This window comes from Polypterus senegalus, chromosome 12 (genome assembly GCF_016835505.1).
Source record: "Polypterus senegalus isolate Bchr_013 chromosome 12, ASM1683550v1, whole genome shotgun sequence".
Taxonomy (NCBI): domain Eukaryota; kingdom Metazoa; phylum Chordata; class Cladistia; order Polypteriformes; family Polypteridae; genus Polypterus; species Polypterus senegalus.
The window spans coordinates 54,132,656-54,146,078 of NC_053165.1; the positions used below are offsets into that span (position 1 = coordinate 54,132,656).

General features: G+C 36.9%; 1 protein-coding gene across 1 annotated transcript in view; it reads right to left on the reverse strand.

The window, feature by feature from the left end:
- The window catches only part of kremen1 (kringle containing transmembrane protein 1), a 134,270-nt gene continuing 120,847 nt past the window's right edge, over positions 1-13,423 (reverse strand). The window contains exons 6-9 of the mRNA XM_039771416.1: positions 10,806-11,138; positions 5,883-6,056; positions 4,116-4,200; positions 1-3,299 (exon numbers count right to left, since the gene is read on the reverse strand). Coding sequence (XP_039627350.1) covers positions 3,143-3,299; positions 4,116-4,200; positions 5,883-6,056; positions 10,806-11,138 — 749 coding nt within the window. The 3' untranslated portion in view covers positions 1-3,142. The remainder of the gene's footprint in view (positions 3,300-4,115; positions 4,201-5,882; positions 6,057-10,805; positions 11,139-13,423) is intronic.

Sequence of the window (13,423 nt, forward strand, 5' to 3'; positions counted from 1 at the left end):
TATTTTAAGCTGGGGTAATGTTTTGTGGACTCTTTATAGAAGGTAGAAGGGTTTGTAATGTTTACTGAAATGTGAGCGTGCATTTCGTGAGAGGTTACTGACATAAGTGGTTCGGATGGGACTAAAATTACAGGGGTCCTCTGGTAATAATTCCACCCTAATAGGGATTCATAGTCCCTGGTTTTTGTCTTTTGATTTTAAATATTTGACCAAAATTTATACCTCTTATTTTGGTTTTGAGATTTTTATTTTTGATTTGATCTTTTTCTGCTTACTTGTATATTTATATCCTGGTCCACTCTCAAACACTGTCTGTGCTCAGACATAACAGGTTGCCAGACAGTTTCAGGCTGTGCTAGGGACCTTGGCTATTAGTATTCAATGACATGACTGAACATTGTAGCATAGTCCTGTTTTTATTATCTTAGACTCATAGCTATAGTGAGATTTGTGTTATAGTTTGAGGATACAGAACATAAATGTGTCTACTGTACTGTATATAGTTATTAGAATACTTTGTTTTCTTGTCTAAATCCTCAAACTTAGACTTCATTTCAGCTAGATCAGAATTATGCTGCTAAACATTCTTTATTTTTTTAGTAAGTAAGTTTTTGTTTTAAATTATCAATTGTGTATTTTGCTTGAAAGGTGCAATAAAAATAAAGCAGACAGATTTAAAGGCCAATATATCAAGTACTGTTCAAGTGTTCATAATATAATTAATAAGTGACTGAGAGATTTTTTTGGATTATTGCAACATTTCATAGTGTTTGGTTCATCTATATTTTCTCCTCTTTATTGTAATGTTTCAATTAGTTATTTATGTTCTCTATCATTGACTTGCATTGAATCCATAAATATTGTGGAAACAAGTTTTTGTTTGATGTACTTTCTTAGCAGAATTTTAGTTTATAATATATAAATATTGCGTTTTCATCCTGAATTTAATTATTAGTAGGCATTAGAGACTAACAGTTTGACTGTACCAGTTGTCCCATTGCAGAATAGTTAGAACATAACCAAGTGCACATATTAGCTGAGGGGGCAGCAAAGAACCAGCTTTAATTTAAGTTTAATATCAAATTTGCTGGGAATTAAAAGAACCAAGATTTATTTAGTATATAGTTCTTCTTTACATGAGTTTTTCTGATTAAATCAGATTTGTTTTTGTGGTGGAGAATATCTAGGCCATTGCAGTATGCACCAGGCTAACAGTTACTCTGTGATATTCACCACATTCTCAGTACCAAAGACAGTGGAAAATTCAACTTGTACTTTATGTGAATAATGGGGTGTTGATTTGTTTACTGACATGTAACCTAACTCTCTGCAAGGCACTATACACAAACTGATTGCTTAAATATGGAGGCTCCATAATCATTTCAAACCTATAGTTTGAATTGACCACTAATGATTAAAGACATGTGGGAGAACATGCCTGAACTAAGGCCTGGGATCTGTCCAGTGACGTTGCAAAGGGCAGAGAGGCTGCAGCTGTGTAATATGACACTCCTGATAACTGCAGTTAGAAGTCAAAGGGGACTTTTGTTATAGCTCAACCTTAAATGCTGATATATTCTAACTCCTTGCGGCCAGCTTCTCCAGACTGAAGAGTAACCCTGAGCAATTTTTCATCAGCGACAGCAGAACACAATTGCATTAAATGCAACACGAAAGACTTCAGTTCCTTTCCTCGTCCGTTTAATTCTTTAGTTTCTTTCCTTGTTGTTTTGTTCTTTGGTCACAGAAGGATGACCATGTAAAATTCTTCTAGAGTTTTCCTTTGTATTTTCTTTAGAAACTCAGCCTTTTGGCTTGGACCCTATTAACAGCACTTAGTCAGACAGAATAAAGTTTACTGCTATGTTGCTGGATGTTTTAAAAATGAAGGGGAGGTCCTTTCATGACAGACATTTTTGTAATGAATGTGTCACCAGTGACGCCATCCTCGGGCTATGCACCCCCAAGTCTTGGAATAGTTTTCAGCACATACAGTAGGTACCAAATGACAGGCTGCCAGCTGTTGTGCTCAGGAGAAGGAAGATGACCAATGTAGCACCTTTGTCACTTGGATTCCAACAGCTGTTAAGGATTTTGATGAACCAGTCTACACACATCTTCTTGGTGGGTGGGGTTATACCATTGACTGACTGCAATTTGTATAACATTTTATAAATCACCATGCTCTGGTAACCTTTTCTGTGGGTGCCTGTTAAATAGCTAGCCTGTCTGTTCAGCCAGCTGAAACCCACTTTGTGTATATGAACTATCCTTTATAAGGCACTTGAAACATTTTAACCTTGACCCAAGCTAATGCCCTCATATACATTTTCACATTAATATGATAAAGGCAAAGCCACAACACACATTCCGATTACATCCAACAAAGTTAGTGAAGGGCTACGCCAGTGCACCTCAGTGAAAGAATGTGGCGTATTCCTACTGGATTCCAAATCCACATCTAGATGCCATTTTCACAATGGGCAGCTCATGTCATCACTTCTCAGGTGGCACATATCAGGGACACTGCCAAAGCCACAACAGCTAAATGGGGATTTCACAGAAAAGAAGGCTGCTACCCAAACAGGTAAGTTTTTAGCAACCTGGAGCTTCCCTGACCAAAATCTTCTTGCAGGCCATCTGCCGTTGTGTTTTTGCACTCTTTGGGTTCCTAATTTCTTGCAAGATGCTTTGTGATGCCTGGTGTCTCTCTATCCATCTTCTGCACGTAGTTACTGATTTTTGGTATTTGCCAGGTTACACAAATCTCCTTGGAGCAATTTGTTGAACATCAGCCGCTGTGTCTGCACCCAAAGAGTTTTAAATTAAGTGCTTCAGATTACGTTGCTTTGGGGAAAACTTGAAAATTTAAATAAAAACAACATCAGCTTTCCCAGGTTTAAGGCACCAAAGCTTCGAAAGGCAACTCCATCACAAAAAAACAGTTACTTTTTTATTTTTGGCCTCCTCTACGGTTGCACCCACTGTGGCTCAGCTGACGGCCTTCCCTGGCGTGATACAGCATTGCAAAGCCTTTGGGTAAGGTTGAAGTGCAGTGGATGTGCTTGCAAAGTCTGAACATGGTTGCCCAGCGCTGTCCGGTGTCTCTGTGAAGAACACTCTTTTGTAGTGCATGATGCTCTTAATGGCTAACCAAGGGACTGAGGTCACCGTGGCGATTTTTCAGCTTCTTCTTAAAGAATGAGATGGTGGAGGGCCGGTAGAAGATTATCCATGGCTCTGTGGAAGGATTCTGGTTGCAACTTTCTGAGCCACTGATGGTGGGGATTCTTGGAGATCTGAAAGCAGAAAAGGCACTGTACTTATTCATGCAGGCTGGCAGGACAGTTGTGTTTTTAGGGTGGGTGAATTATGTGTTGTAGTGCAAAGGGCACTGGGAGAAATGGAAGTGTTGCATATTTTACATGAAACAACAGTATCTTGCAAATCTTGGATTACATGCTGACCTTCCTAACACCTGTCTGTTGTGGTGATGAACATGTTGACTTTCAGATTGTTTTCTATACAATGTTGGCAACAATCTTTGAGGTACAGATGGTTTTGGTGTGTTGCTCAAAAATCTAGAAATACACCACTTTGACGCCATGTGGACAGTGAGTGTGTGTTCTGATTACTGCAACATGGTGTACTTTTTTATTTTTGGTTTCTATAGGGCGACCCACATAGCCCTGTCAGGCAAAGACCAAAAAAGCTACTGTATGTCAGAGCCTCCATGTGAAGAATGAGGGGTCAATGCCGGTTGGACAACAGAAAACGGCTGGACAGGTTTAGGCATACTAGATCCTGGCAATGGAAATGGGCTCTAAGGAAATGTAATGTAATCTGAAAACTCTTATTGATGCCAAGAAAATACAAGTACCTGAATGGCCACTAAATGCAAATTGTCACTGTAAGATTTCAGTTTATACATATTGTTTTCTGTGCAGAGTTTGGTATATGTTACAGTTTTATTAAACACCATGTTTAGTATAATATTACGAAAGTTAAGATTGGTAATAGAGACAGTATTAATATTAATTGGCATATATTCTGTAAAATCTTTCACAGCTGTGTTAAAAACCTTTAAGGACATTGCAACAAACCAGGCCACTTACTTGACTGTTAGGTGTAGCAGAACCTTTGCCACCATAGCTATAACAGTCAGGGTCAGAAGAGCTGCCAATGCATAGATTGTCCACACTGCAAAGACAAATATGGCAAGAGCAGAGGTGATGTTAGTAAAAAGACACTTTCGCACATGTCCTACACTCGGAGCTGCACCACAGAACATTTGAAGACACGAGGCTTTCTTGCAAAAGGAAGAGCAACTTAAAATGACTATGCATGCTGTCTGGTTTGTCTGCCCTGTACCAACTTTTAGAGCACTACATTTCCTGTCCTTTTATATTTTATTCAGTATACCTTTTACAGTCACAGTAGGGGTCTGTACTCCCATGGATTTCAACATAAAACCATGAAATGTGACCGATCACTGACTAAGTAGCAGTTGTGTAGAGAACAGGCTTTGGAAAACTTGTTTGATTTATTGTAAAGCACTACATTATTTAATAACATTAGCTCTTCTAATACAACATATTCAATAGCTACATAACAAGAAATTAGGATGCCAAACACACAGTTTACTTTTTAGTTTTTCTTCTAATAAAGTGAGCATACATTTCCCGATTTTTAAAGCAGAGGTGGACTCTTGCTATTTTGAATACTTCATCTTTGAGCTGTGGTGTTCATATGTGACTCTTATTTAGTGACTCATCTGTAAGCTGAAATATGTGACCAACATGCAAACCATTACCACTCTCCAGCACCATGATAACAAGGATGTATAAAAATAGATGAAAATTAAATATATATAAAGTACTCCTTAACCCTGTTTCCATACTACTTGTTTCTGGTTTCTAAAACCTTGTATTAATGTAAATTATAGAACTGCAGTTCTGTACTACTATGGTGATTGTACTCACTATAAAATGACACCCTGTATGTACTCCTGGTTGCCAGTATTTGCACTTAATCACACTAGTGGGTGATGCATTTGAGTATATAGCATCTTATTGTAACTACTAAACTGTCATTCACCAGTAAAACATCTCATCTTCAACACTACTTCATTCTTTATATATATATATATATATATATATATATATATATATATATATATATATATATATATATATATATATATATATATATATACATACTTATATAATGGGAACAAAAAGCATCATAGGATGCTTCAGACCAGTTTTTTACAAATTTTAAACAAATTAACTTTCATCCCTTTTGCTCCCTGAGCTTTACTGCAGCTCACTCAGAAATAAATGCTAGCTAGTCAAGTCAGGATATAACTGAACTGAACTCTGATCTTTGTGCTCACAGCTGGAATGCAGACCAGACATAAAAGTGGTTAGACTAACTGTGCTGTATAATGCATTCAGCACTGACAGCTAGTATTGCTGTCATCTGTCGGGGTACTGTCAGCACTGCATTGTAACCTACCTGCAAGTTGCAGCATAGAAGCTTTAAATTCAGCTACACACAAACATCTAGTTAAGGTCTTGTTATTCATTACTCTACTATCCTATTTTATGTCCTTATTCTCTAAGATTGAAAAAAAAATTTGAATTGGGGAAAAACAAATCGAATTATTGCCACGAAAGCTTGCATATTTCATACATGTTAGCATGATAGTGATTGCTTATCTTTTTGTGTCTGTGCAGTTTGTCTTTAGTACAGTAACTAAGATGTTAAAGCAGTCTTGTACTATGTATTGTGAAACTGTGCATCCAGGCTGGCATTTCTGGGTTATCACCCTGCTTGGAGTGCCACGGAGAAAGGAGCTAATTATAACTGTTACCACTGACCTGGCATGTTATGAGTAGGTTTACTGGGGCTTGAGGTGATCACATAAAAAATCTGAGGTGACCGTGCAGCATTTAATGTGAGGTTGGCTTTTTCAGTATTTGATGGAGATTCCGCTTCAGTCTGGTTGTTCTTTTCTTCAAGGTAAACCACACTGGGATCCTGTTTCCTCAGAGCTGCAAACGAAAACCGCAATAAGAAAGGAGTAAGAAAGAATGTGTCTGCTTATATACAAAGAGGTGCGATGGACACCCATTCATCATTGCCTTCACTTGTACTTAATAATCTTTGCAGTGAAATGTGCTAAACATCCTCTTACAGAATGAGATCCATGACCTGGAAACTAAATGCTCAGTAGGAGAGAAGACATTCAGATCTATCAAGCTTTTTAAACTGAGATCTTCTCCTTTACTCCATGTGTAGATTTCTGCACTGACATATCGCTGTCCCAAACAAAATGCAAGAACAATACTGAAACTTGCACCAGTGCTTCACAGGGCCACAATCCAGTTCAGAGCCACACTGTAGCCAAGGAAAGGGACGGGCAACAAGGAAAATCTAAATTACAAAAATAATTGTATTATAATGTGCCATCCACATTAGAGCTTGTTATAAAACTGAGCCTGGATTGATGGTTGTAATTAGATACATTTTATTTAAATAAATGAAAGAGAGCATAGAGTAACCTTGTTTTTCCTAAATTACACAAATTATCATATCTGTCAACAGTTAAAGCATGCACATGTTCAAGTAAATGCTTAACATACAGCTCTGTGAAAACATGCAGAAAAAGACTAATTTAATGTGCCAAATTGTCCTAATTAGAGAGCAAGTCTGATATTTTCTTCAAAGCATGTTAAATATTTAAGTTAATTACACCAAGTACTAATGTTGCCTTGTATTATCTGTGATTAATCCTGGCAGGCAAATACCAGAGCTAGAAGCAGAGCACTTACGTTTTTTAAATATTTATATGAAAAATAAATTACAACCTCTCAAAATCAAAAGCACCTACCCAGGCGCCATCTGTTCTGAAATGTAAAAAAAAAAAAAAAATCAGACTAAGATGGACTGATCTCTATCCAGCATATCCCATTTCTCAAAAACTTGGCCTGGAGGACAAATGGTCATTTCTTTTTCATATGTACAAACGTTCTATTAAGGTAAAGATGCATCACTATGATCCCATTCTATTTGTAAACTACTTAGAGTGGTAAGTCGTAAATTCATCAAATACCCCAAGCGTTCAAATAGGACAGATTACAGAGCCTTTTTTTTCCTAGTAGGTGTATCTTCATACTCAAACAGGGAACTATTACTTCCATTTATCTTTTTAAAGGAAGACAAAAGCAGATGGAAGTTCCTCTCCTCAGTTAATGAGTGTTTCTATTGTCTTCTTTTACCAAACCTAAAATAAATACAGTAAGTGGGTGGGATCTTGAGATACCACAAAAATATAAATTGTGAATACCTCCTGTCTCACCATCATATTGAAATAAATGTCCATAAAACTAAGCTGTGCTCATCAGAATTGGTGGTAGTCACACAATTAAACTCAATAGGTTTGCTGTTTCTCCCAGCACAGTCTCAAGGGCATGGAGGAGATTCCAGGAGATAGGCAGTTACTCTAGGAGAGCTGGACAGGGCCCCTCGTACAAGGTCCTTAACCCATCAGCAAGACCAGTATCTGCTTCTTTGCATAAGTAGGAACAGGATGAGCACTGCTAGAGCCCTACAAAATGATCTCCAGCAGGCCACTGGTGTGAATGTCTGTGAGCAAACAATCAGAAACAGATTTAATGAGGGTGGACCGAGGGACCGAAGTCCTCTAGTGGGCTCTGTGCTCACTGCCCGGCACTGTGGAGCTCAATTGGCATTTGCCACAGAATACCAGAATTGGTAGGTCCACCACTGGCACTCTGTGCTTTTCACAGATGAGAGCAGGAGCAGAGAAGCCATGGAGAACGTTGTGCTGCCTGTAACATCGTTCATCATGACCGCTTTGGTGGTGGGTCAGTGCTGGTCTGGGGAGGCATATTCATGGAGGGACACACAGATATATATAGGCTAGATAACGCCATTAGGTAACAGGATTAAATCCTTGGACCCATTGTCAGACCCTATGCTGGTGCAGTAGGTCCTGGGTTCCTCCTGGTGCATGACAATGCCCGGCCTCATGCGGCGAGAGTCTGCAGGCAGTTCCTGGAGGAAGAAGGAATTGACACCATTGACCCTCCTCCACGCTCGCCTGACCTAAATCCAATACAACACTTTTGGGACATTATGTTTCAGTCCATCCATTTACAATACTAAAGAATAACATTTCTTAGCTGGTCCACAATAACCTACATGCATTTTAGTTTTTTTTTTGTTTTGTTTTTTTTTAATTTGTGTGTGTTTGTGCATTGGAATCTTAGATTTTTGTTTGTTATATTACATTTCACAGCACTTTAGTTAGTGAAAGGTGCTATAAAAATAAATTGGTATTGAGGTTGGAATTTATTTTATATTAGTTTATTGTCTGGAAGCATAATAACATTTTTTGATTTCCTGTGCATTTTTCATTGCCATTTTCAGAATGGTGTAATTTAAACTGATTACATTTCCAATGTTAAGGAATTAAGAGACGTTGCCATGACTTTCTCTTTCTGTATCATGCCTTGCTGTTTATTAGTTTACATGTATGCCTTGATTCTGCCTAAATATCTCATTAGTATTCTTTAACTCTCTCTGTTACTATATATACAATCATGATAAGTGTGATTTCAATTCCGCAAAAAAAAAAAAAAAGTTTGTACAATTCTTGCCTGAATTACAACTAATACGCCTTTAAAATCCCAGAGTGCACACTATAGTACTGTAACTGTTTACAGCACACAGGTAGCAAAAACAGCTCACTGATCCGACATTTGTTTATTACCAGCTGTGTGGTAAAGAAATTAAGGACATGTTTTGTCCTGTCATCTATCAGTTTATTTCACTAATTCAGTTCACTTTTAATAGTTAAAACCGATCAGAAGAGATCGCTCTTTAAAGAGTTTTTATTAGCTCTTTATTCACCAGTGACCAAACGTTTTATCCAGAAGTCTAGTTTCCTTAAAAACACTGTGCAAGTGTTGAATGTGCACACCAAAGATGTCTTGCAGACTTTTTTTGTTTATTTTTGCACCTGTTTGTGTGGATGCATAGAAAATAAAGATGTCTAAAATATTCATTTACCATGTATAAGAATATACTCTAACTAAAAATGAGTAGTTGGTTACAGTCTTTTCAGCCATAACAAGGCTACTGATACACTTTTAAACAGTGTTACATGTTGTCAGTATTGGCAGGTGGCATCATTGTAACATCATTTTCCAGCAGAAGTCTTTCACTTTCACGGAGCGGGGGTAACACTTTAATCTCTTTCCAAAGACCAGTTTATGTTTTCTTTGCAAGTGTTCACCCAGAATCAGCTTGAAATATGGCAGGTTTCTAATAGTATAAATTGCAATCTAAGAATTATCCATCTTGCAGTGGCAGAATGCTCTTTTGATAATGTTTTAAATACTTATTTATTGTTTATAAATCTTTTTAAACTATACAAGGGGTTTTAATAGAGAGAGTATGATAATAATATTGGATATTGTAGAAGTACTATTAGTAGTATTGTCATGGGTACAAAGTTCAGGGAAATTCTTATGTGCATGTCCAACCAATGTGTAATAAATTTAACATTCTGCAGCGCCATGATAAACAAAAATGGATTTAAATGCATGAGTTCAGTTATTTAATAGAAAACACAAATCAAATTATGTTTTTATATTACAATAATAAAATAGACTATAGCACTACAGGATGGTTCCAGAATAAAACAAGAAGCAATACTGTAATTTATATTTATTTTTCTTTTTTGTGATTTGTTAGCCAAGCACCAAGCATTCATTCTAATAAACAATATGGCAAACAGGTCCTGTAATCTATGAAATATTAAGAGACAGTTTGGTGTTCTGGATTAAATGACATTAAGCAAGAATTCTAAAATATATTTTTTTCATTAAGCTGGTGGGTGTTGGTTTCAGGACATTCAATCATTGCTAGTGAACAGACGTACAAAGACACGTTTGACAAGCTTTAGTTTTAAAATCTTTTACTGCAGGAAGAGTGCATTAATGTACTGTATATTACGCAATGTGCCAGTAATGCACAAATAATTAATTATATGTGTTAAGGAATTTATGTATTTTGTTCTTTGTTTGGATTTATTTAATTATTTAATCATATATTCATTTCAAAGACACTACATGCAACAGGAAACAAACCTTCAAATTTCAACTGCTATTTTCACCCATCAAAGATGCAGACTGCTGAGTGGTTGCTGAATCACAAATCTCTTGAGTTAGAGTAGCTACATCCTGTTGTAATTCTGGCCAATTAACATGCACTCTTTTGGGATATGGGAGTTGGCCAGAGGGAAAATATATAACAAAAATATGGGAAGCATACACAGACTACATAGACAACTGAATCTGTGGGGCAACAGCAGAAACCACTGTATCACCATGCTGCCCTAAAATGCCACTGAATATTTCTTCTATATTTGACCTGAAAATTTTCCATACTTAAATAGTATTGTTCAGTTAACTGACAAGTATAAAATGATCCACTGAATGGATGTGACTTGTTTAACACGGACAACTGGTCTATGGCTGCTTGCTGCTTTGTACCCAATAATGTTAGACCAGGTTTGGGCTACCTTAACTATAAAATTGGGTTTAGAAAATAAATGATGTCATAAGAAAAATGAAAGGCATGAAAACTATGTTTGCATACACAAATTAACAGGTTCTCTCGCCTATACCTCCTGACCGAGAATTAGAAAATACTTGGTAATGTAAGTTGAAGGCAGGCTGAAAAGCATGTTAGTTTCCTTAAAAGTAGCTCACCTTTGTAAACAACAGCAAATCCTTGAGCTTGATTATTCCGATCAGAATAGAAGTATAAAATTGCAAAGTCAGCAGAGATGTTGACCAGGCCCTGGGGTTGGTTCCTGCCATCAAATCTGGAGATGACCTGATTTGTATAACCATCCAGTAGCTCCACTATGTCAGTAGCATCTCTTATGTCAAAGAAGGTGAAATTGAACAGGAGGAAGGAGGATCCAGGGACTTGGATAGTCCAGTAGCAAACCCGGTTACTGCCATAATTATCTGGGAAATCCGGTGAATAAATGACAGCTGTTGGAGCTGTATAGTTGCCACCACAAGCACCGACTAATGCTGTAAAAAGAAGGCAGGCAGCCACTCAGTATCTATGCCATTGAAACCCATTCTCACACTTTGTTTATTTTTTTTAATGATCTCTTTCACTTATAGTTCCCTTAAAAAGAATAAAATAGGAAGTAAAAATAAACAGCATCATCTCTGCTTTAATACAGCTTTATGTAAATAAACAGAATGCAATAATTTGCATCTCTCATCAACCCATATTTTAATTACAATAGAACAAAAAACATATCAAATGTTGAAAGTGAGACATTTTACTGTTTCATGAGAAATATTAGCTCATTTTCAATATCATGGTAGCAACATCTCTCAGGCAGAGTCTCTCAGAAGTAAAGACGGGCAGAGGTTCACCAATTTGCAAAGAAAACTGCTAACAAATTGTGAAACAATTTCAGAATAATGTTCCTCAATGTAAAATTGCGGAGACTTTGAATATCTCATAATCGACAGTACATAATATCAAAAGATTGTGAAAATCAGGAGAAATCTCTGTACTCAAGAGACAAGCGCAAATTAGTATTGGATGTCTGTGGTCTTCGGGCCCTCAGGAGGAACTGCATTAAAAACGGGCCTGATTCTGTCATGGAAATCAATGTATGGGCTCAGGAACACTTCCATAAATCATTGTCCATGAACAAAGCTCACCATGCCATTCATAAATGCAGATTAAATCTCTATCATGCAAAAAAGACGCCATATGTGAACACAATCCAAAAATGTTGCCATCTTCTCTGAGCTAAAGCTCATTTAACATGGACTGAGGCAAAGAGGAAAACTGTGGTCAGACAAATTGAATTTTGAAATTTCGTTTCTGGAAAACATGAACACCACGTCATCTGGACTAAAGAGGACAGGGATTGCTCAGTTCAAAGCCTGCATCTCTGAGGGAATGGGGAGCATTCGTGCTTATGGAATTGGCAGCTTGCACATCTGGAAAGGCACCATCATTGCTGAAAGGTGAATATAACTTTTAGAGCAACATGTACTCTCATTTAGATTACATCTTTTTCAGGGAAGGTCTTGCATATTTCAACAAGACAAAGCTAAATTGCAAACTGCATCTATTACAACAGCATGACTTCATAGAAGAAGAGTCTGTGTGCTGAACTGGCCTGCCTACTGTACAGACTTTTCATCAGTCATTGAAAACATTTGGCACATCATGAAATGAAAAATATGACAAAGAAGACCCAGGACTGTTCATCAGCTAGAATCCTATATCAGACATGAATGTAACAATGTTCCTTTTCGAAAAGTCCAACAACTGGTCTCCTCCATTCCAAGACATTTACAGACTGTTGTTAAAAGAAAAGGGAGTGCTGCACAGTGGTAAACATGGCTCTGTCCCACTGTTTTGAGACATGTTGCTGCCATCAAATTCAAAATGACCTTATTCTTTTTTTTTAATGTTACTTTTTCTCAGTTTAAACATTTGCTATATTTTCTATATTCTATTGTCGATAAAATAAGGGTTTATTAAATTTGCAAATTGTTGCATTCTGTTTTTAATCACATTTTACACAGCATCCCAAAATTTTTGGAATTGGGGTTTTATTACAATAATATCAGACTTCCTCAGCTAGTATCTGTATGTGGATAATTCTAAACCCTTTTGATCCTTGAAACAAGTCTACAGACTTGATGTAATGGTGCACATTTATGGACTACTATAGTAGGAAATGGGCATATCCAATAAAAAAGGCAAAAGAGAGTACTTAATGATCCAATTTTAAAGGCCATTATCTCCAGCTTAATGTGCACCAGGGTTTCAGAACATTAAAACAACCAAAAAATTTAAAACATAGTTCATACATATATTAATATTTGTTTACAGATCATACACTAAACTGTGTATTTAACCTTACATAGCTAAATAATTAAATCTGATTTTGCATAGTATGATGCTTCCAAAGACAAACATGTCCACATTTACAAATTCCAATTTCATTACTAGAGAAGACCTTTAGCAGTGGTCAGTTAATTTAAAGTAGTACGAGGGTATAAGAAAATGGTAGGAATTCTGTTTCAGGAATCTGATTTAAATTGTTTGGTTTAGTCTAATGAAATGATCCAGATCCCCTGGCTTATTGACACATTCATTATAAAGACTAACACAAGTAGTTTCCAATCATTACCATAAGCAAATTCCACCACTCCCCAAAAACTGAAACAAACAATCTACACTGTATGTTATTAACATGAATGTGGTTGACTGGGGCGCTTTCCAGAGATTGTTCCTGCCTTGCACCCTGCACTTTCTGGGATGGGTTCCAGCTTCA